The sequence below is a fragment of the Lissotriton vulgaris genome, chromosome 8, assembly GCF_964263255.1.
Source record: "Lissotriton vulgaris chromosome 8, aLisVul1.2, whole genome shotgun sequence".
Taxonomy (NCBI): domain Eukaryota; kingdom Metazoa; phylum Chordata; class Amphibia; order Caudata; family Salamandridae; genus Lissotriton; species Lissotriton vulgaris.
The window spans coordinates 220528885-220555242 of NC_141696.1; the positions used below are offsets into that span (position 1 = coordinate 220528885).

The 26358-nt window shown below is 44.9% G+C and overlaps 1 protein-coding gene across 1 annotated transcript in view; it reads right to left on the reverse strand.

The window, feature by feature from the left end:
• Window positions 1-26358, reverse strand: part of URB1 (URB1 ribosome biogenesis factor) — a 783310-nt gene that overhangs the window by 116399 nt on the left and 640553 nt on the right. The window contains exons 32-33 of the mRNA XM_086933991.1: window positions 16164-16275; window positions 5608-5714 (exon numbers count right to left, since the gene is read on the reverse strand). Of these exons, the coding sequence (XP_086790117.1) occupies window positions 5608-5714; window positions 16164-16275 (219 nt within the window). The remainder of the gene's footprint in view (window positions 1-5607; window positions 5715-16163; window positions 16276-26358) is intronic.

A 26358-nucleotide genomic window follows, 5' to 3' on the forward strand; every position in this document is an offset into this window, starting at 1 on the left:
AAGAAGCATTGGCATAGCCAATAGGTCTCGCCTTAATTTAATTTGGAGCTTGTAGAGCGCACGGCTACCTCCAATGGAGGTGCCCTGGCGCTAACGGATACAGGAGGTGACAACAGGAAGCCGCAAGCTACATAAGCTATTGTGGGCCAAAAAAACAGGTTTTTAGAAGTCTGCGGAAGACAGGTTCAGAGTTAGCCTTCCTAATGTGTTCGGGCAAGGAGTTCCACAGCCGGGTCATTCTGACAGTGAATGACCGGTCTTTGGGACCTTATAAATGTTTAGCCATGCAACAGTTGATGTTGTTGCACCAAGGATATTGTGCTGGATAACTAGACACTTATAAGGTCCCAAAGGGATACCTATTGGCTATGCCAATGCTTGTTTAAGAGTAGGCATTGGTCCGTGGAAGCACTGCCTGCTCTTAAAAAAGTTTTTTGCTTACATTCATAAAGAGTAAGAGGTACCCTGGGAAACCCTTCCCGTTTATGAATGGGTTACCAAAATGTAATGTTTTGCGACTGCATTTCTGTCTCAAAACATTCTTACATAGCACTGCGAGTAGCTATTAGGAAGTGACACCCATAATATGCCCCTTCCTAATCCCAAATCGTTAACCTATTTTTCTATTTGGCGATAGGTTACTGAATCGCAAAATGGTCCTTGTACATAGAAAAATGGTTTTCCCGGATGCAAATGGCCCGATTTTGTTAATAAGGCTGTTTGCAACATAAACAAAACTACATACATGTGGCTCAAGATTTCTTAACTTGAGACAATTAATAATGAGCGATCATCAGAACATCTTATTTTCAACAGTGTACTGGTATATACTAGTCCTCAATTATTTCCTAATTTGCTTTATGTTGAGTGCTGTTTGCTGTTAGATAAGGATTAGTGCAACACACACTCTAATGTCCCTGGCAGTTATTGTTCTGAAAGACTAATGGACTGTTCCGAAGAACTCCAGATACAATAGTACCAATGATACGCCATTACAGGGGTATTCCAAGTTTCTATTCTTAAGACTGGGGAATAACTGCATCAACTGGAGTTTGTGTCTCTGACGCAAAGTTTGCCAATATATATGCCGAGTTGCTTGACTGAGAGAAGGGCACTGATTCACTCTGCTACCCTGATCTGGGCCCATCTAGGGTCAGAAATACATTTAGTAAAATAGTAAAGCAAACACTGGTACTCAAGCACAAATTCCAACTCTGCCCCCATTATAACCTCATTAAATATTACAATAGTCGACAGACAGACAACTTTTATCATCAATAAAATGTATCCATACAAAAATGCATTTTTCAAAAGCCCAGTAAAATCATTTCCCAAAACCAAACTCCATGCATATCCTTCTAACAGATCAAAATTCAGACATCCGTTTCTGCCACGTTTGAAGCATTCTCTTCTTCGCAATTACATTAGTAACATAGACTTTCTCGTTTATGAAGCATAATCTAGATAGAGTATTAGCTATCTAACACAGGTTATGATTTCTTAAATGCACATCAACAACGAGGTTTCAGCCAGTGTTACACCAATACAGTGAACCAGCAAATAACAGCGAAAACATTTTTTTTATGCGAATAGTGACACAATGGATAATCTCTATAGATCAGACTGTCACAGGAAAATGTCAACAGGAGTGCTAGTTCCCTGTACTCTTCAGCTTGAAGACCACAAACATCCATGCAATAACTTGCGCCCCAGGTCGTCAGCCAAGTCTGTTATGATGTTATTGTATAAAATCTGTAGAGAACTTTGTACAAAGCAAGATAGCTATATAAACCTTTACTGAAAGTATATTTATAACTAAACTGGCTTTTTAATGACATGAGCTTACTTTTATAACTTTAAATGGAAATTAATTTCAATAAAGTGTATATGTTCTGCACCTGCAATTTTGGTAGCTGCAGAGCTCAGTCTTAAAAACATTGGGCTGTGCTCTGCTACTATAACTGTGAAAAAAGGTTTGACAACAAACCTGTAACATGACCACAAACTCCATATTATCCAACATTTGCAATAGCTACTGCCAGACACCCCCACACAAGATTCACCAACATTTCAAAACAACTATTGTTGCCACTGGCTGGCTAGCAGATTAATCATCCCACTAAAGGCTTTTCTTTAAACATGCTACAAGTATAATTTCTCTTTTCCCTTTATGGTTTTCCACATAAAATACGTCAGGAGAGAAAACAGTAATAAAGCAACTGAGTTTGCACATCCAGACACATTTTACTGTTGATACAGCACATTTCAATAAAGCATTTAAGATGCTTTTGCATTTATCAAAAAATGAAAGACCTGTGCCTAATTAAAAACGTACATTTCCCACCAAAAGATCTTTAGTTGAAGGAAAAGACGAATGCAGGGAGGGAAAGCATAGGTGATGACATGATCTAAGGTTTGATCTCAGGGGTGATGACCCTTCACCAACCCGTCCAGTGCTGATTATGGCCACAGCAACCATATACATTTCATAGAAAATTCTTTCTAGTCATGTTTGTTGATTTTCCTTTCTTCTCACAGAATGTTATCCTCAATTGATTATGAAAGTTCTAAATGTTGTACACATCCTTCAAGGGCGCCACAGGGCTTCTAGGCATTAACTGTACCTGCAAAGTTTTTATACTTTAGTTGTATCCGCAAACTGGAAATACACATATTTCTAATAAAGGAACATATTCAGCTTCAAAACAAGAAAATTCACTCCAGTATGTGCAGGATTTCTTTTATATCAAAAGATTAGCCATCTGGACTACCTTCTTTCTTTCTTTCTTCCTCAGATACTCTCGCAAGGACACAGGATTATGAATGAGGGTGCAGAGACAATTTTACTGGAAAACCATAGCCTAGACACAATGCTGTAAAAACATCTGTACACATACAATTAACCTCACAAAAATGTCATCACTTTGGGACTGATAGATGTAACAAAGATATTTTCGTCTACAAATACTGGTATGCTTCCTAACAAAACGTTAAAGAAACACCATAAAAAATATTTTGGTGGAGTTAAAAGAGATGACTAAAAATGACTAAGCCAGCTTGCTTACATAATGTTTGTGTGGCTTAAAGCAACAGTACACAGCGCAGGTGACAAATGAAAGAAGAAAGACAAATATAAATGTGAATTCTAAAGGAAAAGCATGTTTTCCTCCGGAGTTTTACTTTATTTTGATAGTTTATTGAGAGAACTGGTACAGAGTGTTTAGCAGGAGTTTTGAAGAGCATTAAGCATTATGAGGCTTCGGGAGAAATAATTTTTCAGGATTTAAGTGCAACTTGAAGTATCAAAGACAAAGTTACTTCTACTAAGTGACCAGTCTGTACCATGGAAGGTAAATATTTATGTGGTGTGGTGTGGCTCACTGGTTAGAGGCGGCAGACCCGGAAGCAGAGGACGGCCCGGGACCAGGGTTCAATTCCCGACGCGGCAGGGTTGTGGACCAGGGTCAGCAGACTCGATAATTCTCGCCTCGGTGCCTACTCTAACCAGGGATCACACTCGGCAACTCTGGGCATTAGCTTGCCTCATCTCCACAATGGCCCCCCACATACGCCGGGGATGCCTGGTTTCACCTTGGAGATACCAAGTAGGGACCGTCTCACAGGGAAAGCCAGGACGGGTTCCCCAGCGGTCTACAGCGCGGAGATACCCCATGTGGGGTGATTCATGCGCTTTACAAGACATCATTACATTACATTACATGTGGACACTGTTTAACAAACAAATATTTCAGTAACAATGTGATCAGCACAAGCCTTAAAGGAGTGTATTTGTGTAACAAAAAAAGCATGCTTTGTTTTGGGGATTGTCACAAAAGTATCAAGGTTTTTCTCAAGTATGAGGATGAAAAGCTACATGTGAGGAAGCACCAAAGCTATAAGCATACCTGTCCCTTAGTTCCATCGCAACTTCCAAGTGCAAAGTCTCACTTTTATCCAAAATTGCTTGTGGCAAGACAACTTGACAGTCTTTCTCTTTTACCATAATTATATTGCTCCTCAGCAATATTAGATGTGAGATCTTGCTATTTTAGGTCACTCAATGTAATAATCAGGCAGTCTTCATATAATACTCTTATGTTCAGGCATTTGGAGATTAGCGTTGCTTATGGTTTTGCTGACAAACAACACACTTGTGTACATGAGAATGAATTCAGTCTGTTTCATGTGTACAAAGATAAGTTATGTGTACCTCTTCGTGATGCCAGAGCTTAAAAAATAAATAATTCCCTATAATTCAGATAGACAATTTAAATGTGAAGCAGTGTCTTTTCAATGTCGGAACAAAGTGGATTTTCCATAGCAATCATATGGCTGTGAGTGATGATTTTGCACTACGCTCAGAATTAATCAGGCTCAAAATACTGCTGAACAGTTATATTCTTTAGGATGTGTTGAAGAGGGCTGCTTTGACCGAATTAAATAAATTTGATGTATCATTAGCATTTGTGTAGATATTCTCATATAAAAGTAAACTAACAACCTTCTGTGAAAATACACAGAAGGTACAAAAGATTATAAAACTACATAGCTAACACAGTGAACCATGTGCCTGACAGAACACTACACAAAGACTGAGTTCAACTGGGTTTAAATTATATTTTTTATGCGTTAGATACACATTATTTCCCAAATATATTTCCACATGGCAGCAAGAAAAAAAAATAGGTTTCACATTGCACGATAGCTCGAATTTTGGAGTTATCAAGGAGGCTCTTAGTTTTGCTGAATATAATACCATTCTATCAAATGTCTTCTGGCTAACATTCATAACAACCACTATTCCCTGATTGGTTACCCTGAGAACACAGACAAAAGGCCTGCTAAGTATATAATTAGATGGGTCAGGTGTGAGTTTATCTAGTAAAACCAAGTTATATTAGATGACACTAATGTCAAAATAATATAATACTAGTACCTCTATATAGGATTTCATCATTTTCCCTACCACTGTTGGTAGGTCGACTGACTATCACTTGTCAACCTCCTCTTGCACCTGTTCTATGACCTGAAACTATCAGCTTTCTAAAGTGCAATCTAGATTGGTGTCAGGTACACAGGCTATTCATTTCTCCACCTACTAACCTATCTAAACCACTTACAAGGCACTAAAATTTTAAAATCCAAAACAAATGTAAATATTTGAATCAATACATACCCAATGCACAGTAGTATACAGAAAGCCAGCATAGCATGTTACATGTTGTACAGTAATCCTGTTTTAAAAAAAAGCTATTTATCTATTTTGATAAATAGAAAGTAAATTGCACTCAGAATGTGCTAGGAACCCACGTGTTCTGTCACTATCACTTAGTGTCCCATTTGACTGCTGTCTAGCTCAAACAAGAGTGTTTGTTCTGTATGTTAATTAAGGTATTTTAGCGGTAGCTTTATATCATACTGACATTGGATGAGGTTGCTTGAATTGGCTCCAAAGTTATATGCATGGTCCATTTTCAGCATTTTACTTGAAGACAGTCCAAGAAAATGTTGCCTAGACTGGGAGCGAACAGTTCGAACCTAAGGAGAACACTTATTGTTCCCAACTTAGAAAAGTAGGAAGAGAAATTTAAAATACTGAATATTTACCTCCATGTCACAGCTAAAAAAGAGCTTGTGGAAATCAGGTACTTTCTGAAGGTCCAAATACTGGTGCATGAGAAGGAATTTGTTTATTTTGATGTACATGTGATCCTCTGTGAAGAGATGAGGAAAAGTTGCAAAAGCACTATTAGTTGATAGATAACGTTAATTAACCAACATTCCTTTAACACTGACATTAATATGAAAACAGGGGTGGGTATTAAGATGCAATGCTTTGAACTAGAGTTTAAAGGTCAGGAAACAATTCTCCAACAATTCGAAATGGCATCCCAAACAAAAATATACATAGTATTGATTGTGTATCTTTGTACTGTAATATCTCTCTCCTATGCAATGGACAAAAGTAAGAGGAAGACAACGAAAAAGCATTATCTGGAAAATACACATAGCAGTGGACAAACTGACTGAATTATCACAGCAGTATTCAGCAAATGAACATGTGGAAGGTGGATAGATGAAGGAAGAGTGGAAAAAAGGATAAAGTACTGAAAACTAGGAATGTGTCCACAAGAAATAACTCCGCCTTAACAAACGTAGGAGTATTACAGCGGCCAACAAATACCAGAGCAGACAATAAAGGAACACCTTTTGTTAAAAGAAATCTTTCTGAAGAATTGTGTTTAATTGTCTTTTCTAAATCAGGGGTGCTTTACAAATAGTCTCACTCTGAAGACGTCAACTAGAAAGAGTAAGAACCCATTACATAAGGCCAGCAACAAGCATTGGATGATCACTGCACCTTGATTTTATGGCCCAAAGTCTGCTAGTTCAGAGGATGAGTGGAAAGTGAAACCTGTTAAGCCAGGTCTTTGAGAAAACATACTTGTTTGAAAGGTTTTATGAGCATCTTCAATCAAATAATTATCAATTTTATTTTAGCAAAGATAGATCTCAGATCTTGTTGGTGGAAAAACCGAACATTCAGTTCAGGTCGTTCTACATACTGAACACGTTGCTTACCTTCAGTAACACTTTCTGGTGGACATTCTGTCCAACTGCAGATTCCTCACCTCTGGAAAATTCCCAGGCACCAGATTAAATCTGGAAAATGTTAACAGCATGCTCCTGCATACCACTGTGTGGTTCCAAGCTGACTGTGTTCCGCCCCGGAAGGGGCGGTGGAGTGGCATATAAGCACCAGTCATCAACATCAGCTTTTTTCTTGCCTCTGTCCCCACCCTCGGATGCAGAGGTACCCGTGTGCTGATCTCCAGTTTGGTACTTTTTTAGAAGTGAAAAAGTGACTAATGCACAGAACGGGGAGGCGGGAGGGCAGAGCGGAATTTGCGGTAAAGTGAGTATCCAACAGAAAGAGTATTACCAAAGGTAAGTAACTTGTTTTCTGATGAACATTTCTAAACGCATATTCCTCAGCTTAAAAATAGATACCAAAGCAGTGTCTCCCAAGGTGGTGGGGGGTGTGGAATGGCACAAATTTAAAAGTCCTATTGGACCAAACTGGCAAAATGCCCTTTCCGTTAGTCCTGGCTGTCAATGCAGTAGTGTTTCATGAACATTTACACTGATGTCCACGCAGTGGAAGCTGCCTTAGCCCTGGTGGAATAGACCCTCATGGTCAATGCATACCAGATCTTAGTGCAAGGGAATATCCACCTTTACAGAGACCTTTTTTGCCCTTTTTTGCCGCACAGACACCACAAAAAGCTGATCCTCCACCCAATCGATATCAAGTTCAAGGCTCTCATGGAGTACAGCCAATGGAGTCTTCTCCTCTCTCGAAGGGTGGGCGGAGAAAAGAACATTGGGAGAGTGATGGATTGCCCAACATGAAAAGGAATCACGACCTTTGTCAAAAAAAGGCAGCCCGGTCCTCAACACTACTTAACCTGGGGAAAAGGAGGCTTCACCAAGAGAGCCTGCAGTTCACTCATGGGACAAGATGAAGTCCTTACATCTAGGAATACCGTTTTTAGAGGTCAGCTGGGCACAAGAGGACAGCGAGGACTCAACTGAGATCCCTCTGTAGCATCACAAAGAGTACTGCCTTGCAGGGTAAAAAAGCCTAAGGAATGCACTGTGGTCCAGTTTTATTTCAAACGTTCCAATGCGGGATCTTCCTTCTCTTCAAATAGAAGTGATCCATCAAATGGCATATCCATCAGTGAGGATAGCACGTCCCCGCGGAAGCCTGTGGATCTCAACCATACCTGACACCGAAACACCACACCAGTGTCAACTGCTCGGTCTCAGCCGTCGATAATGTCTAGTCCAGAATGGATAATGTCCTCAACATTCTGGATGGCTTGACCAGAAATACCTCAGGGAATTCTGGTAAGAGCTCGCTAACTATGTCCTACAAGTGTGGGAATATCTCCTGAGCAACAAGCTGGCGTTGACTGGCCAGAGGACTAGGCTGGCTGATAAAAACATCAGTTTCCCGAAAGCTTCCATTCTCCTTGATCCTGTCCGAGGGAGGTGGGTATTGGGAATTAACAGGAGCTCACCTTGCTTGGGCCTGGTCACTAGTGGACAGGAACAACACATAGCCCATGTGCCCATTAATATATCACTCAGAACGTCACTGAATGGCAGTAAAGGGTCAGAGGAAGTCTGTCCAGGTTGCAAAACTTATGTTAACACACTGGTCTTAACTTCTATGTGTGGAAGCTGTAACACTATGACCACTGCTGCACGTCTTACCACCAGAGCAATAGAAGCACACTATTACGCAAATGGTCCAGATGGAGAACAAAACCCATGTTTCCAAGGAGTGTCCAACCCATTGGTCTCCTGCAAATCCTTATAGAGATTGTCTTCATCATAGTTTGGAGTGAAATAATACCTATCATCTCTTTTGCCATATCTTACAGCAGTTTGACTCTGAACAGAGTTGGAACCACAAGGCAATATCTCCTGGGCAACCAGCTGGCGTTTACTGGACGGAGGACTAGGCTGGCTGATAAAAACATCAGTTTCCCAAATACTTCCATTCTCTTTGACCCACTTTCTGAAAGGGTGGGTGTTGGGAATGAACTGGGGTACACCTTGCTTGAACTACCAGGCGTTCTGGAATAGGGTGCTGCATCAGAGATTGTTTTCATTATAATTTGGAGCGAAATAATACCTATCAACAGCATTGTCATATTTTACAGCAGTTGGATTCTGATCAGAATTGGAACCGCAAGGTTGTAAGAGTGCTCGGGGGAGGCTCCTAGGTAAGGGCATGCTTCTGTCGGATTCTGACTGAACTGGGACCAGGTACATCGGTGCAGCTTTGGGATGAGACCTTAGTCGGGTCGAGGCGAGTTTCACTTGTAGAAGGAAAGAACCATTGGGACAAGATCTTCCTCCACACTGGCATCAAAGGGACCAGTGTGGACTTTGGTGCTAGACTGGAAGTCTGCTCCCGCGTCGGAGCAGAACCTGAGACGAGAGTAGGAGGCTCAGAAGGTTGCTAAGGGTGGAACTGGCTGCAGTACTCTGACTGGAGGCCTCCTTGGGGCCCGAAGGTGTACAGAAGGGAGCCGGAATAGTATCAAGGATTCACAACATGGCCACGTTATAGTCCTCAATCTGTTTCCATGTCGCCAATTGAACTGACAGCATCAGGATCAGCTGCAGAATTTGTTCCTCAGCGGAGGACTGGATGCGAGGCCGAGAGGCACTTACCGGAAGACTTGAACTGTAACTTAGACGATGCTGGAATGTCTCAGAGAGCGGGAATTGGTCCATGCCCTTGACTTTGAGCGGAACGTCTATGACTTCTTTTGAAGTTGGACGACATACAGCTTTGCTTTCCCTGATTACCTGCATATGCATAAAAGCACACTCCTCGCTGGAATTGGAGTTGTGCCCTAAACCCAAACACCAGAGCCATACCTCATAGTGGTCTGTCACAGACAGCTGTTTGCAACAGTTTCCATAAAGTTTGAACCCTGTAGTTTTAGGAAAAAAGAACATCTTTCGAAGAAAAAAGCCATCAACTGACAAGGAAAAAGTGGGAGCAAGCGAGCTTCGGATCTGTGTCCACAGGTATTAAAACAATGTTAATCAACATTCTGCGGTAGTGCTTATATACAGCAGCATTGTAACTTCCTGGGCAGAAAGAAGTCTGTGAGGAGGATCAGGACGGGACCCGTGGTGTGGACCAGAGGTGTACTTCCGCCTTGCCCCCACAGGAAGACCCGGAACACGCCAGCGCTTTAGTCTCTGGACGACTGGAGGGGGCGGAGACACGCCTGACTGCGGAAATAAGGGGGATAAGAGGACTGAAGGAAAAACGGACGGTGTGCAGCGTTGGAGGCAGGAGAGCTGAGCACCTGGAGGGCGGAGAGGAGAACCGAGGGAGAGAAGAAGGACGAGTAACGCGTGGAGAAGGAGTAGCGGACGGCGAAGGACCAGTGGAGGAGAGAGCGGGGAGCCGAGCAGGACCAGCGGAGGAGAGAGCGGGAAGCCGAGCAGGACCAGCGGAGGAGAGAGCGGGGAACCGAACAGGACCGGCGGAGGAGAGAGAGGGGAGCCGAGCAGCATCGGCGGAGGAGAGAGAGAGGGGAGCCGAGCAGCGGATGCGGTGAGACAACACCGGAGCCAGGAGAGCGTTCTGTACACCACTCACAAACCCGGTGGGCCGACAGGAGGAGGAGACGCCCCAGGTCCATACACCGCGGTCCAAGGAACGTGCCGTGGCTACAAGCAAGTGCCTTTGCAAGGGGCATTTTCGTGGGGTGTGTGGGGAGGCGGGAGGTAGGGCACTTGAGCGTCGTGTCGTATGTTTTTAATATTCTTCACAAACTCCCCCACCACATTGACTGGTGAAGGTAGCACTTACTGAAGCCATAAGACGTTTACTGATCCCGACCCTTGCACCCTCTTGTTTTTCCCTTCTGAGGCCCAGAGACCCAGGAACCCAAAACCTAAGACCAAGCAGGACCACAGACCGCTTGACCCATACTGCACGACGAAGAAGACTAGAGACCAGCCTACCAATCCCCAAAGATCTTGTTGTTTCTTTTCTTTTTCTTTCTTTCGGCTTACTGCTAAAGCCTCAATAAAATACCTAAACACGAATAGATCCCGTGGTTTTGTATTCTGCACCCCGTGTGACCCTGGACCCGTACATTTTGGTGTCAGAAGTGGGATCAAATCTGTGGCGACATGTCACAGCCCGTGCCTATCCCGGTGGAGAATGTCATCTCCCAATTGGCAGAAGGCCAAAGGCATCTCCAGATAATATTCGAACAACAGATGCAAACTGCGAAAACAGAGAGGGAGGCTTTGCAGGGTGCCCTGAAAGAACAGGCCACTCTCCTTACCTCAAATCAGCAAATACAAGATACCGCCATTCTGCGTCTCACGGATAATACCCGTATTCACCCTAATGTACCTAGCTCTGAATTACAAAAGTTCCAAGAAGAAGATGATCCGGACTATTTTTTCACTAACTTTGAGCGAGTCGCCACTTAGGCAGTATGGCCCAGAGAAAGATGGAGTCAGTATATTGCTCCCCTGTTATCCGGTGAACTACAGGCTGCCTACCAGACCGCAAATCCCGCAGGCAGAACGCAATATGATGAAATAAAGAAAGCCATACTTGAAAGACTCGGATGCGATCAGGAATACTACAGGGCCAAGTTCCGAAAGGAAAAATTGAACCCCCGGGACTACCCCCGAGCCCTGTATTACCGGATTCAGGATCTAGGTACATGTTGGCTGACCCCTCACGAGTCCACCCTTGATGAACTGACTGTCAAAGTGTACCGAGAACAATTTCTGGACGCCTTACCACCCACTACCCGCTCATGGGTCAAACAGCATCCCCACCTCACACCCACTACAGCAGTAGACCTAGCTTGTGCATATCATAGGGCCCCCGAGTTCCGAGCAGGGATTACCCGAACATCTACCTCCTTCCCAAGACAGGCCAACCCCAGACATCCAAGCAGACCCGAGCCCCCTTTCTCTCACGCATCCCCTTTAGGCCTATGTCCCCCGTCCCTGGTCCCAGCCTACAAGGGCCCCAGTGCTATCACTGTTAGGAATGGGGCCACATAGCCCGACAGTGCCCTCATAGAACCCCACCAGCCGAGCCAATGGACATAGGATATTCCAAGGGACGTATATATCTGACAGGCAAGGGTCATCACCAGTATAAAAGGGAGGTATTACTGAACGGAAAAAAAACAAGCACTACTGGACACAGGTTGTCATGTGTCCGTCATAGATAAATCTTTGGTTAATCCTCAACAATTACGAGACAACGAGATAGTGCATGTTACCTGTGTCCATGGTGACACCGTAGGGTACCCTGTAGCGGAAGCACTACTGGTCGTCTCCAACGATCCCCAGTTGCGCAAAGTAGGTGTGATACTCTCTTTACCGGAAGCCGTCATTATCGGGACAGATCATTCCTGGTTTGACCAATATATCGATGAAACAAAAAATAATTCAGCGACCTGGTGGTGAGACGCCCCTTTTAATAAAAAGCGAGGTGGAGGGGGTAGTGGGGAAAGATCGGAAAAGTAAGAGCGAAAAGCCAGAACCCTGTACACCCAAGCAGCACGACAATCTCATGTTTTTCCTGTGAGCCTTACAGACATGGTGGAAACCTCCCCAAACAGCTTTCGGGTAGCCCAGAGGGACGACAACACCCTTCGACATGCCTGGGAACAAGTGCAAGAACAGGAGCCCGACAAGGTAGGACCTTACTTTTATGAGAAACGGGGTTTATTGTACAGAGCCACAAAAAGGGAAGACGCCGTCACAACCCAGCTCCTTGTTCCCCTGTCCTTCCGTGACCATGTGTTACAGCTGGCCCACAACCAAACCGGGGGGGGGGGGAAAGGGGGCATTATGGGAAAGAACAGACTCTCACATATTTGTTAGGTACGTTCTACTGGCCTGGTGTTTATAAGGACGTGGCAAGATATTGTGCTGCATGTGTGCGGTGTCAAATCTCTAATCCCACGGGGATAAAAAGGGCCTGTTGTATCCTCTACCCATAATAGATATACCCTTCAAGCGCGTAGGAATGGACTTAGTGGGACCACTCACTCCCTCATCCAAAGGCCATAAATATCTGTTAGTGGTTGTGGATTATGCTAGTCGGTATCCAGAAGCTTTTCCCATGAAATCAATGACAACCCCAGTGATAGCCAGAGCCATGGTCACCTTATTCACCCGGGTGGGGTTTCCCGAAGAGATTCTCACGGACCAGGGGACCCCATTCATGTCTCGCCAGATGGCCCAGGTGTGCGGGATCCTGGGTATCCAACGGATACGGACCTCCGTGTACCACCCCCAGACAGATGGCCTGTGGAGCGTTACAATAAAATCATCAAGAATATGCTCCGCAAGGTCATCTCTGACACAGGAAGGGACTGGGACCAACAACTGCCTCTCATAATGTTTGCCATAAGAACACATGAGCAAAAGTCCACAGGCTACTCCCCCCGTTCGAGGTCCTCTTCGGTAGAAAACGCCGGACTCTACTAGATATGGCTGCAAAGCAGTGAGAAGAGGAAGAAGAGGAGGGAAAACCCCTCCAACAATACACAGCAGATTTAAAGGCCGCCATCATCCACATATGGGGTTTGGTCAATGAACATTTGGAGACCGATCAAGCCTCTCAAAAACGCTATGATGATCGTGGTTGTCAGGTGAGAACGTTCCAACCCGGAGACAAGGTACTTCTACTCCTTCCCACCACCGACAACAAGTTGTTGTCCAAATGGCAAGGACCCTACGTCGTAGAAAAAAAGGTATCCCCTGTCACTTATAGTGTACTCCAACCCCTACATCCAGGGGGGGAACAAATCTATCACATCAACCACTTAAAGAAGTGGGTGGAACCCCCTGAGACTATGGGAGAGGGACAATCCGCCCTTCTGGTAAACACCCAGAGACCATTAAACATCCCCACTACACCACCACACCACCACAAACAGAGGAAGCTGCAATAGGCAACATCATCACATCCACACAGTGAGCCCAGGTAAAAGTCACCCTCGCCCACTTTCCTGGTCTTTTTTCTTCTGACCCCGGTTTGACTACGTTGGTACAACACGATATTGTGGTCTTGAACAATACCATCGTCAAACAGAAACCGTACCGCATTCCTGAGGCCAGGAGAGATGCTGTGGAAATAGAGGTGTCCGCTATGCTGCAGGCTCACATCATAGAGCCCTCTACAAGCAACTGGTGCTCACCCATAGTACTGGTGCCAAAACCGGACGGAAGCCTACGCTTTTGTATTGATTTCCGACAAGTGAACAATGTTACAAAGTTCGACTCTCACCCAATGCAACGGGTCGATGAGATGCTAGAAAGACTGGGAAATGCCACCTATATGACGACCATTGACCTTACGAAAGGGTATTGGCAGATCCCCCTTTCAACGCAAGCAAAAGAAAAGACGGCCTTTTCCACTCCCTCGGGGCTCTATCACTTTTGCGTGCTTCCCTTTGAGTTGCACGGAGCCCCCGCAACCTTTCAAAGGCTCATGGATCGACTCCTACAGCCCCATAGGGACTACGCAGCTGCATACATAGATGACATCGTGGTGTTTAGTCCTACTTGGGAAGCCTATCTAAAACATCTGTTTCTAGTGTTTAAAGCGATCCAAGAAGCATGGCTCAGATCAACCCAAAAAAATCACTGTTAGCCACAGACTCTGTACACTATCTAGGATACACTGTTACAGGGAGGACACATCAAACCACAAATAAGCAAGATAGAGGCAGTCAAGGCGATCCCTTCCCCCAAGAAGATAAAAGACGTTAGATACTTTCTAGGGTTCACAGGCTACTACAGACGCTTTATCCCGCACTTTTCCACCCGAGCCAGCCCTCTTACAGACCTCCTAGCCAATGCTCGACCAACACAGATCAGTACATGGGGGATACAACAAGAAAACAGCTTTCAGGCACTCAAAGCCGCCATATGTAGGGCACCCATCTTACAATGCCCTAACTTCCTAAAGACCTTCGTCCTGCAGACTGACGCGTCTGGATTAGGCCTGGGAGCAGTTTTACAACAGCCTAACGTGGACGGAGAGTTGGTACCCATCCTGTACATAAGCAGGAAACTGCTCCCTAGGGAGGTCCACTACTCCGCCATCGAAAAGCAATGCCTGGCGATCAAGTGGGCGATAGAAGCCTTGCAATACTATCTCTTGGGTCGTTCCTTTTTTCTGTTAACAGATCATGCCCCTTTGACCTGGCTGGCATGGAGCAAGGACACTAACCAACGTATCCTCCGGTGGTTTATGTCCCTACAACCTTTCTCTTTTCAGACACTGCATATCCCTGGTTCCAGGCAGATCTGTGCGGACTATCTGTCCTGGCATCCTTGTCCCGATTGGCCACCCCGTCCGTTCTTACGGGGGGAGATATGTGAGGAGGAGCAGGACGGGACCCGTGGTGTGGCTCGGAGGTGTACTTCTGCCTTGCCACCACAGGAAGACCCGGAACACGCCAGCGCTGTAGTCTCCGGACCACTGGAGGGGGCGGAGACACGCCTGACTGCGGAAATAGGGGGGATATGAGGACTGAAGGAGGAACGGACGGTGTGCAGCGTTGGAGGCAGGAGAGCCGAGCACCTGGAGGGCGGAGAGGAGAACCGACGGAGAGAAGAAGGACGAGTAACGCGTGGAGAAGGAGTAGCTGACGGCGAAGGACCGGCGGAGGAGAGAGCGGGGAGCCGAGCAGGACCAGAAGAGGAGAGAGCGGGGAGCCGAGCAGGACCAGCGGAGGAGAGAGCAGGGAGCCGAGCAGGACCGGCGGAGGAGAGAGAGGGGAGCCGAGCAGGACCGGCGGAAGAGAGAGAGAGGAGCCAAGCAGCGGACGCGGCAAGAGAACACCGGAGCCAGGAGAACGTTCTGTACACCACTCACAAACCCGGTGGGCCGACAGGAGGAGACGTCCCGGGGTCCATACGCCGCGGTCCAAGGAATGGGCCATGGCTACAGGCAAGGGGCGTTTTGGTGGGATGTGTGGGGAGGCGGGAGGTAGGGCACTTGAGCGGCCTGTCGTATTTTTTTTATATTCTTCACAAACACCCCCCCCCCCCACATTGACTGGTGAAGGTAGCACTTACTGAAGCCATAAGACGTTTACTGATCCCGACCCTTGCACCCTCTTGTTTTTCCCTTCTGAGGCCCAGAGACCCGGGAACCCAAAACCTAAGACCAAGCAGGACCACAGACCGCTTGACCCATACTGCACGACGAGGAAGACTAGAGACCAGCCTACCAATCCCCAAAGATCTTGTTGTTTCTTTTCTTTTTCTTTCTTTTGGCTTACTGCTAAAGCCTCAATAAAATACCTAAACACTAATAGATCCCGTGGTTTTGTATTCTGCACCCCGTGTGACCCTGGACCCGTACAAAATCAATGTGGCATCGCAATGACCATCTACCACCGTGCAGGAGCTATTCTATTTGAACCTTTCGAATCCAGTCTGGAGAATGGTGGTATTCTGAAGGTGAGGAATTTGTGGTTAGAAGTATTCATCAGAAATGAGTAGCCATTAAATCCAGTTAAGCTACAAAACAGAATATAAACAAGTAAAATCTGATACTTAACCTGGGTTCAAGCACTGCTGGGCCACCTTTGCAACATAGAGTGTTAACGGGAAAGCCAGTCTAAGATTCTGCCGTCTGATGCCATTTTTGAACACATCCATGAGATAAAGCAGCTATGAAATAAAGCAGAAAAAGAAAATCCTGAGCCATTATCATAATTAAGAATTACACACAGGGATCTCTGGTTTTCTTCTAATGTAAAAAAAACTGCTTTAGGATACAAGGCAGGAGAAAATGTTTTGCCAAGATAACAGGCATGTTTAACTGTAGTAAATACATCTTTGGATGAGCTTAAAGGGTATTTAAAACAAAATTAGTTTAAAGTAAAAACATTTTAAAACCTTTGTTTTATTGGCATTGTTTGTAAGAATATTTAATACTACAAGACCATATTGAAGACTCATGCGCCACGAACAAACACCTACACATAATTATGCAGAGGCCAAGATTCACAAGAACAACATCTTACCATGGTTCAGACTCTGTGAAAGGGAAACAGACTTTCCAGTGGTTTTCTTAGGGACATAATAACAATTTAAAAGCACAGTTACCTTGCTTAAACAGAAACACAGAGGTATCAAAAAGACACCAGGGACTAGCGCTTGATTGTGTTAGAAGGTGGGAACTGATGGACATGCCATCAAAGCAATAAAACAATCAATGCACAGCTAAATAGTTTAACAACGTCAAACAGCAGGAAAAAACTCTTTGTAACCAAGTTCATGTAAAGGTGGCTTCCTCAACCTTTTTAACATTGATGTTCTGTTGCCCAAGAAACAAGATTGAATACAATTGCTTGGTCCTCACAGTCAACGAACTCCCCTCCTGATGTATTGCTTGTTCCTCAGTCTAGCAGCTTAGCAGAGCACACATGGGAAAAACATAAGAGTCACTCTCTTGTTTTGTAGCCCAATGTAGGACTCTGTTGTGTGAGAAACATCCCGAAAAATCAACAGCAGCTCAATTTCTCCCCAAGATAACCTGGTCGCCAATTTTAAGCTCATAGGCAGTGGGTGTCAATGAGTCCCTAAGCAATCCTCAGGAAAGATTTAACAGATCTCCTAATTTTTAATCATCCCTCTGCCCACGAGCCCCACAATTCAATATTTGCTGTGCTTAGACTGGGAGGTTTGCCAGTCTTCCCTCAACTGCCACAATAAAAGACATATCACAGTCAGTTGCTGAACTATTAATCTCCTTCTGAATTGAAAATGGAGAGTCGAGAATCCCAACTCTGGATTCTAGTGTCTCTATGGCCACCTCAACAACTGCAACACCAGATTTCACTGCAAGCATGGTGATCTATAACTCATCCAGCATCTTTTAGAGTCTGTTGAAGGATGCAATAAGAGGATGTTCTCCCTAAGAAAGACATAGGAGGACACTTTCAGCAGGCCACTCCACAATAAAAGCATGTGATATGGAGTAATAACTACAGCGGTTGTCCCAGACTTCTTGGTTGCTGCAGGATCTTCTTGAGAGAACAGCCATTCTGCTGTGTCCCCATGATTAGTCTGTTAATCAGACAAGCATGTAGTTATGAGACACCTCTCCACTCACCGTCAATATAAACTTCACTTTCGGATCCCAAGGCTGCCATCCTGCATGCTCACAGCGTGCAACAGCACAACTCTGCACACAAAACAACTGAGGTGTACACATTGAACCCACTGGTACAGATGGGCCAATTTGAAAGTAGCATACTCATCCTTCTGTGCAAAGACACTTGGGGGTGTCCTACTTGGGAAGTTTAATGGTCAGTGACTACTGTGGACATTTTAAATAGAAAACAAACTTAGACATCCGGTGTATATAAATAAGCTTGGCAGCTATGCGTGTGGAAGAGATTAAAAGAAGAAACAGGTACGCTGGGAGACAAGGGGGCTCTGGAGTATGTCCCTATCTCACCACTCTCATGCTAGTATAAAAAATTTACAGTAAAACAACTGTTTGAAAATATGCAAAATTTTACTAACCTACGGAGGGGAAAGCAGCGGCTCAACGCTATATGTAAAATGCTTGACTTCCCACACATGTTTCTTGGAATTGGGGCAGGTTATGGGCAGACATCGAAGCAATATCAACGGCGCAAGTACCCCTCTGGCACTCAGTGTCTTATATGCGGCAAAGTAGATTACTAAAATGTATACGCTTTTGTTTCAAAGTCTTCTTAAATCCTATCACCCAATTCATTTTGAAATATACCGTATGTTGCAACTCCCAACCCCCCAGATGAAACGTGCTAGAAAATGGTGTCCGCATGGACTATGATTATCAGTGTCTGCGTCTAAACAAGAGTTGATGGAACCCACCAGATGGAAAACAGGGGGTTGGTGGCAGGAGGTAGGTGGCCTGGGCGATGGCATCAGCCTGAACGGGGGAACTCCTACTCTGACGGAGACAGGAAGAACAAGCACCCAGACAATGGAGGGTGGGAGGGATATCCTGGATATGAGCAACAACACAGGCATGAATGGGCTGGAGGGGGCCATCGCCCACACAAATATAGAGTGTGCATACCCAAATTAAAAGACGCTAGGAGAACCATTGTACAAGTAGCGACAGGCTTGAGGTGGCACGATTACAGAACAAGGACACTGCACATTACAAGCTGCGGGAGGTGGTATTGGGGGAACGGCAAGGGGAGATTAAGTCTCCAACGCTATTGCCCTAATACAGAACATGGAAAGCACTCTGATACCCCCGGGTTTAGCTAGAGCTATATAAAACCTCAAATAACTAAATAAATAAATAAATAAATAAATAAGTGAACTGGGAGCAGCGCTGTGGGCCGAAGAATAAGTAAAATAGTGCACCGAAAGCAGGCTAACTAGACGGATGGAACAAGTACATGTAACAGGGGCAGAACAATGGGAGTGAACCAAGTACCAGAAGAAGAGACAAATACAACAAATGCACCAGAGAAAAGCCAGCATTTCAGAACAGCATGCGAAAGAACGAATAAAAATCAATGGGCTTGGTCAAAGTCCACAGAGTGAATATCGCATGTCTAAAAGACAGCGCATGCGTGCTGCCTAGGCACGACCTAATGAGTTCACCATCGAAGAACAATCAAGCACACTGTTTTACTTGCACATCAGAATTCAATACTCATGTTCCCAGCCTGTAGACTTTAAAACCAAAAACCCCAAAAAGAAGAGATGTTCTGGGAGGCCTAGGCTATCTATACTAATAAAATAAAGAGAGAGCTCAAACCTTTGAGGCGGGTAATCTCAGGAACCACAGCACCAATCACAACACCCAATACAGTATTGGAAAGGACAGTTGCAGCAGATGGACATAGGCTATACAGCTGCCAACCATATACATAAGAAACGTAAAAGAACCTTACCGGCAAAGTAGTCTCTTGTTCCTTAAACGTGTGCATTGTGCTGGGGGCTTGTGCTTGGGGCATGAACAAGGCCAATGGGTGCGGCAATTGCAATTGCGCGGCACAAAGGGGTGTGGCCAATGGGTGCGACAAACGGCAACATTCGCGCGGCACATCCCTAAAAAAAGAAACATGCCTTGAGGGCGTGTGGAAAACAAACGTGTGCGTTGGGCCGGGAGCGTGGCCAAGGCCAATGGGTGCGGCAATTGCGCGGAAGCAAGGGTCGTGGCCAATGGGCGCAGCAATTGCCGGGGCTTAGGCGGGGGCAGACGCGACTGATCGTGCCTGCGGGGACAATAACTGCACAGTATCCTGCGCGCTGTCACACACTCAACTCTCTGCATAAACGAATTGACACCAGGCGCACAACATCAACCAGGGCTGGAGCCGGGCTCAGGCAGCGGATGAGGCGACTAAGCGCGTCTGCTGGGACACCAACCTTTGAACTGACTGCACTTTCCCACACGCGCAGCGTCTCCAGCGCGCGCTGTCACCCACTCAACTCTCTGCATCAACGACTTTACACCACAAAAACAAAATCAAACAAAACTGGAGCCGGGCCTCAGGCGGGGGATGACGCAATTCAGCGTGCCTGCAGGGACACGAAATTTACAACTGAATGCACTTTCACACAAGCTTACCTACGGAAGTGGAGTACATACACACTAGAGACATCTGCTAACACTTCTTACTCCGAGGTACACACAGTATCTGCACACACATGCCTAACTATTGTGAAACTTCATGCTAAAAATGTTGTCTACCGCGAGATTTTAAAATAAATTTCCCTTGCCTATTACACACATTGCAAACATTCTATTTCATACCCGGACAACGTCAGGACGGGCTGCTAGATAAAGAATAAGGTAATAGGAAATAATGTACTCACTGCGTGACCCTTATAAGACCTATCTACGCGTTTGTAACTATGTGGATTTATGTTTTCAGAAAGTACAATTTGTCATCTGCCTTGATTTGTGCGAAGAGGAGTATGATATAGAGCTAGGAGAATGGTGAACTCAAAAAAGCAGAAAGCTCACTCTACCTTTTGCAATAAAGGAAAATGCTACTTACCCAGTATGCATCTGTTCTTGGCATGTAGAGCTGTAGAAGCTCATGCTTGTGGATATATCGCCATCTAGTGTTGGGCCCGGATGTTTGCACTTTGTTTTTCTTCAAAGAAGTGTTTGTAGTCACGAGGTAGGTGACTCCTCCTTTCGGTGATAGTGCACATGGTCATCACCTCCATCTTCTGATTGTTTTTCCGCAGAGGGTGAGAGAATGAAGTAGTAGTAAAGAATAGAGATGACCATGTGTATGTATGAATAGTAACAAAAGAACTACAGCAGCTACAGGTACCCGGCGAGATGGGTGGGCGCATGAAATTTTACAGCTCTACATGCCAACAACAGATGCATACTGGGTAAGTAGCATTTTCCCTTCGAGGCATGTGAGCTGTAGATCACATGCTTGTGCATAGACTGTACAGCCGTCGCTCCCAAGCAGTGGCTATCGTGTAGCTCATGGAGTGGACTGAAACAGCATTCTAAATACTGCTTGGACCATATTAGCTTGTTGTCTGGCTAACACATCTACACAATAATGCTTGGTGAAAGTGTGTGGTGTGGACCATGTTGCAGCTTTGCAGATGTCAGTAATAGGGATGTTCCTTAAGAAAGCCATAGTAGCCCCTAGCTTACAAGTGGAATGTGCTCAAGAGGGGTATCGTTCGAGTCCTTTTGACTCGTGCATAGCAAATTTGAATGCATTTAACAATCCACCTAGCAATACCTGATTTGGATATACGATTGCCCTTGTGAGGTGGTGCAAAAGCAACAAAGAGATGTTTGGTCTTACAAAAAGATTTAGTTCTTTCAGCGTAATACAAAAGTGCTCTACTAGCATCCAATGTGTGTAGAGCTCGTTCTGCAACCGAGTCTGGTTGAGGGGGGAAAAAATTATGTGAAATGCAGATACTACCTTAGGTAGGAATTTGGGTTTGGAACCAAGAACCACTTTATCTTTGTGTAGCTGGAAAAAAGGTTGTTCTATGCTTAGTGTCTGAAGTTCACCCACTCTCCTTAATGGAGTGATTGCAATGAGGAAAGCTGTTTTCCAAGTAAGGAATTGTAGTTCACATTTGTGCATGGGTTCAAATGGTGGGCCCATTAACCTTGTGAGGGCTATATTAAGATCCCAGACTGGGGCAGGTGGAATACTTGATGGTATAACTTTTTAGTCCTTCCATAAATGTGTTATTTAAAGACACCCTAAAGAAGGATACATGTTGTCTATTTTGAAGATAGGCTGCAATTGCAGCGAAATGCAGTCTGATGGATGAATATGCCAATGATGACTGCGACAAATGTAAGAGGTAGAAGATAATGTGTTGTATGGAAGCATCAAGAAGGTTGATCTTATTGGTATTGCAATAGATCACAAATCGTTTCCATTTAGCTGCGTAACAGGCTCTTGTGGTAGGCCTTCTGGCCTCTTTAATAATGTTCATACAGTCGGGTGGAAGGCTCAGATAACCAAACTCTATGACTTCAGGAGCCAGATCAGGAGGTTCATTGTTCGGGATCTGGTTGTTTGATTTTTCCATGGCTCTGTGTTAAGAGACTATGAGTTAAATGTAATTTCTGATGTGGTACCATTGAGAGTTCCAACAGGGTTGTGAACCAGGGTTGATGTGCCCATTTTGGAGCTACTAGGATTAGTGTGAGAGAGGTCTGCCTACGTTTCTGAACCACTAATGGAATGAGTGGGAGAGGTGGAAAAGCGTAAGCAAATATCCCTGACCAGTAAATCCATAGAGCGTTGCCTTTGGATAACGGGTGTGGATACCTGGAGACGAATTTTTGGCATTTTGCGTTCTGCAAACAGGTCTATGTGAGGGACTCCCCAAGCTTGAAAGTAAGGGTGGAGAACTTGAGGGTGAAGTTCCCATTTGTGTATTTGACACCTCGGCCTGCTGAGGAGGTCCGCAATCTGATTGTTGACTCCTGGGAGGAGTTCCGCTAGGAGATACATATTGTGGTGAATAACCCACTTCCAGATGTGTTGGGCTAAACGGGACAGTTGGAGAGTGTGTGTGTCCCCCTGTTTCTGTATGTAATACGTAGCTGTCATGTGGTCAGTTCGAAAGCAGACAGTTTTGCCAGACAGGTGATCTTGAAAGGCTTTGAGAGCTAGAAGGATTGCCATTAGCTCCAAATGATTGTTGTGGAGCAACCTTTGCTGTTGGGTCCACAGACCTTGCACTGTGTGTTGTTGGAGATGAGCTCCAAAGCCAGTTAGTGACGCGTCCGCTGTTAATATTATCTGTGGAACCGGGTCTATGAACAGCCATCCTTTTGACAAATTTTGTGTGTTCAACAACTGCAGAGAGCGAGGAGCACGGCAGCTTACCAACACTAGATCGGTTAATAGACCTCGTGACTGGTTCCACTGACTGGCTAAGCATTCTTGAAGTAGACACATGTGCAACCTGGTATGGGGAACGATCATGATGCAAGACGCCATCATTCCCAACAGCTGCATAAAAACTTGCTGGAAGTGACTGATTGGCTTGAAACTGGAGAATCAACGCCTGCATGTTTCAAATTCTGTCTGCGTTGGGAAACGCCAGAGCCCTTTGTGTATCTAAGTTGGCTCCTAGGTAGTTCTGAGTTTTGACTGGCTGAAGATATGATTTTAACACACTAACCCCAGTTAGTGAAGTAAATGAATGGTTACAGAAGTGTGCTTGCGGCACTGTACATATGTGCCGTCTTTGATGAGCCAATTGTCCAGGAATGGGAAGACATGAATGCTTTGTCTTCTTATATGAGCAGCTACTACTGCCAGACACTTTGTGAAGACTCTGGGGGCAGTGATGAGTCCAAATGGCGGTACCTTGAGTTGGTAATGTTGACCTGCTACCACAAACCTGAGTAATTTGTGGTGAGTATGGGTCCTTTAAGTTCGGAGTAGACAGAAAGTTCTCTTTTTGCAAAAGAGGTAGTACCCCTTGAAGTGTTACCATGTGGAAATGGTCTGATTGTATGCAAAAATGTCGTTCTTTGAGATCTAATATTGGTCTGAGAGAGCCGTCCCTTTTTTAGAATTAGGAAGTAAAAGGAATACACGCCCGACCCTTGATGTTTTGGTGGTACAGGCTCTATGGCTCCTTTTCCTATAAGGGATTGTACCTCGTTTGAGGAGGTGTAGGTGATCCAGTGAAAGTTTGTGTAAATCCAGTACTTGTATAGCACACGTATCACCCCCGAAGGGGTATGTCAGCGCTGGGGGCCGTTGGGAAGATTAAGCGAGCTATTGCCCAGAGTCGTATGGTGCTGGGCAGACCCCTGCTGCCGGAGCCGGGGATCGAACCGTGATCCCCAGCATCCAGCGTCAGTCGCCCTGTTTGGAGAGTGTTGATGGCTCCAGGTAGTAACCAGAATGGATAATTTGGAGAACCCACTTGTCTGTTGTTATTGACTGCCACTTTGGTAGAAATTGTGACAGTCTTTCCCCCAAGGGTGTTAAGTGGTCAGGGAACTGTGGGCAAGTCACTGTTAGTATTAGAGGGGGAGATGCGTGCGCTGGAACCTCTACCTCTGCCCTTGCAGTTGTTTCCTCTATAACCACCCCTGAAGTAAGTCTTAGAACCAGAGGGTTGGTTATTGCCCTTATATGTGGATGAAGTCCAAGGACATGGTTTTGGACCCTGCTCGATAAAATGAGCGTCGAAAGAAACAACTGCCTTGTTGAGACTGAAGGGCTCCCATTGATTTAGCCACTTCTGTATCTTTCTTCAGCTTCTCAAGTGAAGAATTTACCACAGGCCCAAATAGGTGTTCTTTATCGAATGGCGTGTTTAATATTGAGGTATGAACCTCCGGTTTGAATCCTGATATACGTAACCAGGCGTGCCTTCTTAAAAGGACACTAGTGTTCACCGCTCTGGCCGATGTATCAGCTGCATCTAGGGAGCACCTAATTTCATTGTTGGAGATTAGTTGCCCCTCACATACCAAGTCTTGCGCTTTAGATTCATGTTTTTGGGGTAAAGATTGGATAAGTTGTTCCATTTCGTCCCAATGCACACAGTCATGTCTGGATAGTAGCGCTTGTGTGGTAGATATGCGCTAGAAGTTAGCAGCCTGGGAGGCTAGTCTCTTCCCTGAAGCGTCCAGGAGCTTTGACTCTTTATCTGTGGGTGGTGCGTCTCCAGTAGTCTGGGAGTTTGCCCTCTTGCATGCCTTAGAAACTAATGAGTCTAGGGGCAATTGTCCTCTTATGTAGACTGGATCAGATGGTTTATAGGAAAAAATGGGGACCCCTACTAAACAAATAGGTTTGCTACACGTAGGGAAAAAACACAATTTGGGAAAAAAGCAATAGCAAACATACATTTAACACATTAAACTTTTAAGGTGCAGTAATGGATAGCCCACATATTGATATATGGAAAAATATATATTTATTTTTATTTTTATTCTATTTCATTCTCTTTTCAGTATTTTTTGTTTCTTTTCTATTATGGTTGCAATATTTCAACTCTTAAAATGCATTTACTTATTATTTACATTTCACTTTTACATTCATAATTCTAAAAACAAACAAAACAAGAACGGATACTTATGATGATGGCTAGCGGCAGAATAGAGACTACGCGCGTTTCGGCACTGCTGCCTTCATCAGGAAACCGTCTTTGAGCATAATTTCTCTCGAATAGATCAAGCGTTTGGACTATCTGTACATATAGGGTCCTACGGCACGGCACATGTGTTGGTACGTGAATCAATTCTATTTTCTGCAATAAATAAAAAGATGTGTCAAAATGATGGCGTTTTCAGTCTTGGATAAACGCGGAGCCTGCTAACATTTAACGATACTACAGCTGCCCGCAGAAAATGTAGATACCATCGAAGGGGGAAAAAAACAATACATCCCATCTATCGATGCTTTCTTTGCTCTATAAAACAGTGAAAATCACCAGGTGAACTCTAAAAAACAACAGAACATGTATAGTGCCTTTTAAAATAATTTGCAATAGGACTGAATTTTTCCGAAATTAATGATTACGATACAGCGGTCGCGTCATACAATAACAGATGCAGCGCATTCCCTTATCCAACAATTTCAAAAACTAATGGCCAAATACTATCAAGCTTGACCAAAGAAGTTTAAAAAAAAAAATTGGGTCGATGGAAATATAAGAAAATTTAATGATTCAGTTGACACATCTTTTGTCTGTGCGTTGGCTCTGCATGTTGCGTCGTTGAAGCCCGACGGGCGTGAAGTGTTTTCTTGGAACAGAAAGCCTTACCCGCGTCGCAGTCCTGTTCTTTGTGTTCTGGTGACAAACACAGGTTACACACTTCGTGTGAGTCGGTGCGCGGGTATTTCGCGTGGCACCGAGGGCAGTTAAAGGGGGTTTGTTCCATCAACTGCAAGTCAGATGGAGGCAGAAAGGCCCAACGGCCTACCACAAGCTTTCCGATCGAAAGAGGGCTTTTTCTAAATAAACATGATACGCGACGAATAGAGTAAGCAATAAGAAACAATATCGTCGAAGTTGAGTCGTCTACACACCGAGGGAAACCCCAGGATGGGTGTCGAAGCAAAGCGCAGCGAGTAACATCGGAACCCGATGGCGGAAAAAACAATCTGAAGATGGAGTCGATGACCATGCGCACTACCACCGAAAGTAGGAGTCACCTATGTCTTGACTGCAAAGACTTCTTCGAAGAAAAACAAAGTGCAAACATCCAGGCCCAACACTAGATGGCGATATATGCACAAGCATGTGATCTAC